We start from the raw sequence: 7,718 nt of genomic DNA, 5'->3' as shown, positions 1-7,718 counted from the left end.
TCTACCATAATAATTTCATTTTAACCTTTAGGCACATGTCAGTACTAGGTAGTACTAAAAGGCACATGCTCATACTCTTTCTTTTTCTCATGCTCGTGTGCGTACACACACACACACACACACACACACACACACCAGTCTGTTAAATTCAAGACCAAGCTACCTGAAACGTATTGATACATACTTTTTCCTTCAAACCTCCCTCATGGACTTTCCTTTACTTCACTGGACTCCTGAAGGCATATTTCTATTGCAAATGGAACTTTCTTGTCAGCCAGTAGGAACAAAGGATATAGAATCTGGCTGTTTGCTGGTTCCTTTGTGTGCAGGAGTTTGTGCTACGTTTCACAGAACTACTACCATCTCTTACTGGATGAATTATGTTTAAATTATTTGAGTTTTTGATGAAAACAGCATTTTAATAATAATTATTTCCTCCCCACTCAAACTGGGATGTTTCCTTACAGTTTACTTTCTAGGCCTCACCCTTCTTGCAGAGTCTAGTTCTTTGTTAGGTTAGAATTTCCCATAAACCTGCTCAATAATTTGTTTGTGTTTGGCTTCATTGAAATACTACACAAAGCAATCCTTGTAAAAGGCAAAACTGTCCTGAAGGCGGAGAAAGAAGCTTGAGACAGACTCAAAGTCACTCTTTTCAGGCAGAGCCAGCTGGGTAATCTTATCTTAGCTGGCTGTGATTCAAGGTGCCCAATTCAGGGGCTTTCCCTCTGGGAGCAGTGTCTGCCCCAGGGGATGAAAAGCTTTCTAACGAGGGGCAAAAATTTGGGTAATCTGAGGGCCCAGGGCGGTATGGTCTGTTTAGGGGAATCTTGAGGAACAGAATGGGCCCCACAGACTGTGTCTCTCCCACCTTCCAGAATCAGGGTAGATCAGCACTTGGCCCCAGGACAGAGACCAGACTGAGAGGCGAGGTTAGGAGGAAGCAAGGAATCCAGGAAAGGAGGCAAGATTGCTAAGGCACCTGCACAGCTCTGAGTCAAAGGCTGTCAGTCATCCTGGCTCAGGCAGCTCTGCTTGCTCGCTCACAGCCCAGCCCTTTCCTGGGGCCGGGGCAGGGAATTGCTACATGCAGGATTACCTGGGGAAAAACCTGAGCCTCACTTAGGTCCCTTCCGGTAATTGACACGACTGGAAGCCTGGGAGGGGGAAGGGAGAGCTTCCCTCCATAAATGGTCCCACCCCTGGGCAAGGTGGCTCACTCTGGCAGGTAGGAACGGGGGAGTGTGCACCTGCTACCAGTCAAGCTCAGCCCGACTGTGAGAAGAGGCAAGGCGGAGCAAGCCGAGGGACTGAATGAACCATGGACAAATTGAAGTGCCCCAGCTTCTTCAAGTGCAGGGGGAAAGAGGTAGGGGTCTGGGAGCTGCTGGAGGTGTGGAGGGCCTGGGAAGGAAAAACTTAAGAGGGAGGGTTAGTTAGTCTCAGGTTTTGCCTTCTGTGGCTGCTCCTTGTTCTCTTCATTTCTGTTCAATTATCTTCAGGTGTGCTCAAATAGCCCCACAGAGTAGAGGAACAAGAGAACAGTTCTTATTTAGGCAGCTAGGAGACTTAGAACTACCTCAGCCTGGGAAGTGTCTACAAAATCCTGTTCTCTGTCCTTCTCTAAACTGTGGCCATATGCTGGAGGGTAATGTGAAAGTGCACTGTCCTTATCTGACCTAAGAAACCTTGATACCCCAGAGCACTTAACAGGTTGAGAGAGAACCCCTCTCCTCCCACTTACAAGTGCAGAGAGAGTTGCTCCACCTGGTGGGACAGGAAAATTGTCTCTGCATATTATTCTGTGGCTTTTTGATTTTATGCTCCAAGACAGGGGAGAGAGGTTAAACTTCCTTCAACTCCAAACTTCCAAAATGGTCAGCACATAAGAAAGGGAGTATGTGAATTGTTTTTTTTTTTTTTTTTTTTCCAGTAGAAGCTACATTTGATCCTCCTTCTCAAAGATCTGCTACAATCTCAAGAACATTAACTTTTCCTAATTCATTCTTAAGACTTTTGTACTTGAAACCTGTTTTGTCCTCTTCTGTTTGCCTTTCATGCTGGCATGACATTTAACCTTTTCACTAAACTTTGGATGATTTAAGCTGAAGGAGTAGTAGAAATATCTACCTACAGACTTTTTTCTCGAGGGAGAAAACGTTGAGTAAATGCAGCTACCAGCAGAAATCTCCCCGATTTTGGAAAGAATTTCCCTTGGATAGGATGTACACAGGCTTTGTTCTTTCTTTTCTTCCATTTCTGTAACTCTATGGATTTTTGAAATTATGCTTCTGTGGAATTTGTAATGGTAGAAAGATATATTTTTCCTTCCTCAGAAGGTGACGGCTTCATCTGAGAATTTCCATGTTGGTGAAAATGATGAGAATCAGGACCGTGGGAACTGGTCCAAAAAATCGGATTATCTTCTATCTATGGTTGGATATGCAGTGGGATTGGGAAATGTGTGGAGATTCCCATACCTAACCTACAACAATGGTGGAGGTATTCTTTCTTCCTCTTTTTCCTCCAGTTATAATTGGGGTGCCTCTGAGGAAACTTTAAGAGCTAATAAAGGTATACAATAGTTTCAGTTAGTAGAAGGATGAAAAGCAAACATACTACCTGTATTATTAGACTGTGAGTTTACTGGCTCAAATTAGGAATCTTGTTTCAAAATATTCTCAAATATAAACTTGATAAATTTTCTCTCATTTCTGAGCTTCTGATTTAAGATCCCATATAATCTTCAACTAGGACTTTAAAAAATGTGTACATCTTCCTGTGAAAAATCTGTTCAAATTCAAGTTGTTAATTTATTTATAGCTAAATCAAAGAAAAAAAGGGACATATAGTTCTATTATGAGACTCAAATGAATTGTTTGCTTAACTAAAACAAGGCATTACATTTTGTTATTTTAACTGTGGAAAGAGATGATAAAATGTAATTAAAGGTTTAGTATTTTTAAATTGCAATCTTTGGTTATACATATTCCAAATTGGATTGACTATGTAGGAGATCCTTCTAAGATGCAACAGAGTTTAGTTCAAGGCTATATGTTTTATTCTTGCAACATCATTAAAGTAGGATCAATTAGAAGAAAAAATAACTGAGGTGACATGCAAAGGGAAATAAAATGAATTGCACAATTCTTTAGTAATGTTGAAATATCTTTTCACTTACACCATATTTATTTACTTATAATTGCAGGTTCTATTAGAAGTGTAGAGGTGACATGCCATCATATTTCATAACTGGGTACCAGTGAATGTGTGCCACTGTAATTATTTTTCCTTGGTACAATAGGATTTTTTTGTGATATTTCAATGTTCCGTTTCTTGCTAATTTGATGAATTAAAATGTTCACACTCTCCTTCAGATACTTAAGAAAGAAGATCTTTACTAAACACTTTAAGTGTGGGTAGCATAAAATCCTCTATGTAGGACTTAGGTCATTCAGTAGTGGGTTTGATGTAAGAGTTGGCAAATGAGTCAGAAATCCCAGTCCTTTTGGTGTCTTATGTCCTAACGTCCAGTGTGGTGAAGAGAAGCATTAGGTTCCTTTTGAGCTTCTTGACCTCACTGATTTGAATAAGAAATTCCCTTTGATTTGACAGCACACATACACTGAACAATTGCCATTAATTTCTAGGAATTGCATACAACTAGTTGTAATTGAGAATTTTAAAATATTGCCAAAACAGAATAGTATTATTTAGCATATGCATTTATCTTTTTTTGCCATTTCCTTTAAAAGTTGATATGCCCTATTGACTCTCAGTTTTTAAGATATCATTTGGGTCATAGATGATCTAAGCTCTCTCAATTCCTTCTTTTTTTCACTCAAGGGTAGAAAAGTAACACGAAATTTGAATTTGTTAAATGTTAATTGATCAGGTTTAAGAAATATTGTCAGGTTTGGAAAACTATTGTAAATCTGGAACGTTTTAATCTGCAGATTCTTTTTAACAGTTTATGAAAGAGAAAGTGTCATGTTGTCTTAAGATCTAGACCAGTAGTATTAATAGTATGTGGCCACTATGTTAACAACTTATCAATCATAGTCTTCATTGGTTATGAAATACAATAATGGGTGAAAAGTCGTATATAAAACTAAGGAAAATAATCACTTAAAAAAAATCTGTCCACACAAGGCTAGTAAAACTTTATTATTATAGATAATCAGAGATATTAGTATTATTTTTTTCTTCATATTTATCTTTGGTAGGACTTAAAATTCTGTTAGTCATATTAGTGATGGTATACCCATTGCAGCATCTATTCAAACATTCTTCCTTATGTCTTCCAGGGTTAGCATTAAAGTAAAGTCACTTAAATATGAGTCTGTACTTGATTGTATCATTTTACATAGAATCTATTTTAAGGGCTGGAAAACATATAATTCATAGTTATGATGTTACAGTATCATAATATGAAAAATACTTGAGGAAAAACTATAGACATGAGTAAATGAAATGTATCTAATCCTATTTTTATTCACATTGCTTTTATTAAACTTCTAAGACATCCAGAATATTTGACTAATAAGTTTAATATTCTGTCTCTGCTTCAATTTAAAATCTGGTAAAGGTTTTAATGAACAATATTATGCCCAGAAGCAGGAAGAAAGAAAACAAACTATTAAAAAGTTTTAAAAGGGGTTGGGGTGGGGGAGAAGGGCTGGATAATTTAATATGGAAGAATTAATTTCTCTGAAAGTGAAAGTTAACTATTCAGTTTAGATTATTCTCTCGAAACCAACAAATTTCGTATTGAGTAAAGAGCCTCATGACTATTTGGAGAATAATTAACTTAATCATAATAACTTCCACTCTGAACCACATTTAGCATTTGTACCTTGCATTAAAAATTGGCGATTTATATGCCTGACATATTGTCAACTGTTTTTATATAGGCCCAGTATTTGAACCCTTACCCAAAACTGTTGAGTTGGTATTGCTCTCCACTTTTATGAGGTGCACAAGGCTCATGGGTTAGATAAACTGCCCCAGGTCACATAACTAAGAAGTGATAGAGCCAGCATTTTAACCTAAGTCCCTCTGGTTCCATACATGTGATCATTCAACTCCTCTAGTTTACATTTATAGACTATTATTTTTAATAATTGTAACCACTTCATTAGGTAATACTAGCATGACCATTTCATAGATGAGAAATCCAAGGTTTAGAGAATCATAGAAAGTAGTAAATTTGAGACCCAAACCTGGAACACATTGTTTCTACTGTATCACTTAAAATGTTATGCTGGTTGTCAAAGTGCCATGAAGATTTTGAAATGTAATAGCATTTTTGTTCTTGTTCTTTTTTGCCTTTTCTAGGTGCCTTCTTGATACCTTATGCAATTATGCTGGCATTGGCTGGTTTACCTTTGTTCTTCCTAGAGTGTTCATTGGGACAATTTGCTAGTTTAGGTCCAGTTTCAGTTTGGAAGATTTTGCCATTGTTTCAAGGTAGGTTTGAAAACATTTTCAGCATCATGCTTATTGGTCAATGTGTATATATAGCTGCATTCACTATGTGGGAGAAAAAGTGTTAAAATTTGGACATGTTTGATCTCATAGAATGTGAGAACAGAATGGTGGTTACTAGAGGTTGGGAAATAGATGAAAAGATGTATGGGTAGAGTTAGGAGAAATAAGTTCAAGACATCTATAATCTATAACTCTGTAATTTTAGAAGTCATAGCATGGTGACTATAATTGATGCCAATAGTATACTCTCAAAGATAGACTAGAAATTAAGTGTTCTCACCAATTAAATGGCAACTATGTATGTAATGTATTTGTTAATTAGCTAGATTTGACCATTCCACATTGTACATGTACTTCAAACATCATGAAAAGTACATACAATTTTATCTGGCAATTGAAAAAATAAAAAGTACAAAAAATAAAATCCGGCCAAAGGCACTCAAGAAGCACACATTGCTATTTTTCTGTATAGTGTGCAACAGTGGAATTTAAGAATAAAATGAATGAAATGATTTTTGTTTGTGTTTAGTGTGGCTGCAGATATGGGAAGGGTTATAAGGGAGAGTAGAGATGGTTGTAAAGATGCCACTATTTTCTATTTTCACCTTTTGAATTCTTTTGGCACATCTTGTTGTACACTTACTTAACAGCTCTGGCTTTTAAAATACTTCATATGCAGTCTTTGTCTCACTGTCTTTGCACATCTTTTACAAAACCTCTTTCAGAAAACTTGAAGGGCAGGTCACTATTTTTTTCCTGGATGCTCCTAATAGAATAGGATGCTAGTAAAGCTGAAAATGCCTTTATTGTTATTAAATATCAAACTGCCTTTCTCTCTGAAGATTAAATATCATGTTAGTATTTGCTAGCTGCTGAAAAATATTTGCAAAAAGCTCAAGGGGACATCAAAAAGAAATTCATGGTGAGGTGAATAGAATATTGTGCTGGAAGACTAGAAAAGCTACTTCAAAAGCTAGTCTTAAGCATTGGAGTTATATTCAGTATGCTAAACTGCATTTAGAAACTACTGAGTTAAAGAAATTTTGCAGGTTTAAGTTCAAATTTCACTGAATTAAACAATTTATTTCACGTGTACTTGTAGAAATACTGTACTATGTCCCTTCAGAACATTAATTCAAAGGCTTCATTTTCTGCCTGTCAAAATGTTGGTTTATAGATGAAGATGTAAATATTGGTCAATGTGTCAATAGAATATGGGCTTTGAATGTTTTTTTTAAGGTTTTAATCCAGGATTTTTTTAAAAAATATTTTTTTTGGTTGTTGATAGAACTTTATTTTATTTATTTATATGTGCTACTGAGAATCGAACCCAGTGCCTCACACATGCCAGGCAAATGTGTTACCGCTAAGCCCCAGCCCCAGCTCATGGACTTTGAATGTTTTTAATGCCACACTGTCCACTCTGATAAGAATTCATAGACTTAGTGAGGAAGAGTAATAGACATAGGCTTTATGTAAATTTGATGGCTTAATACAGGTCTTCTTCCCTTGACCTTAATGCCTTTTCTAATCAACTGAAAAACTGTCTCATAAAACCAATCATCGAAATAGCTTTAAATTTTGGAATAAAACTACTCAGTATTACATTCTCCATCCCTGACCTCTTCTAACCCACCCCCTGCAAAAGTAGAAAAAGAGTTATTTGAAACAATTTTTTAAATTTAAAATAGATTTTGTGGAAATTAAGATGCAGCTTCTTTTTATGAGTTAGTACAATAAATTTCACTTAAGTTTGTTTAATTTTTATCTTTTCCAGGTGTGGGAATTACAATGGTCCTGATATCTATTTTTGTGACAATCTATTACAATGTCATAATTGGTTATAGTCTTTACTACATGTTTGCTTCTTTTCAAAGTGAACTACCATGGAAAAATTGTTCTTCTTGGTCAGACAGTAACTGTAGCAGGACACCTATAGGTAAATTTCACTGATTTAATTTTTAAAAATATTATCATCTCCACATCATTCTTTTATATCTTCTAAATAAGTTTGAAGGATTAAATCCTCCTGGGTAGGAGAGAAGTAAGAAAACTAGAAAGTAATAAAGAGATTGTGCTGCTATGAACATCGATGTAGCAGTGTCCCTGTAGCATGCTCTTTTTAGGTCTTTAGAGAATAGACCGAGAAGGGGAATAGCTGGGTCAAATGGTGGCTCCATTCCCAGCTTTCCAAGAAATCTCCATACTGCTTTCCAAATTGGCTGCAC

General features: G+C 36.3%; 1 protein-coding gene across 1 annotated transcript in view; it reads left to right on the top strand.

Annotated features, from left to right (window-relative positions):
• Positions 1-1,120: 1,120 nt before the first annotated feature.
• The window catches only part of Slc6a14 (solute carrier family 6 member 14), a 29,407-nt gene continuing 22,809 nt past the window's right edge, over positions 1,121-7,718 (top strand). Inside the window, exons 1-4 of the mRNA XM_048797111.1 lie at positions 1,121-1,369; positions 2,337-2,502; positions 5,338-5,469; positions 7,268-7,437. Coding sequence (XP_048653068.1) covers positions 1,322-1,369; positions 2,337-2,502; positions 5,338-5,469; positions 7,268-7,437 — 516 coding nt within the window. The 5' untranslated portion in view covers positions 1,121-1,321. The remainder of the gene's footprint in view (positions 1,370-2,336; positions 2,503-5,337; positions 5,470-7,267; positions 7,438-7,718) is intronic.

This window comes from Marmota marmota, unplaced genomic scaffold (genome assembly GCF_001458135.2).
Source record: "Marmota marmota marmota unplaced genomic scaffold, marMar, whole genome shotgun sequence".
NCBI lineage: Eukaryota > Metazoa > Chordata > Mammalia > Rodentia > Sciuridae > Marmota > Marmota marmota.
Note: the sequence above shows the minus strand (reverse complement) of the source record. Positions and strands in the feature narration are given on the sequence as shown.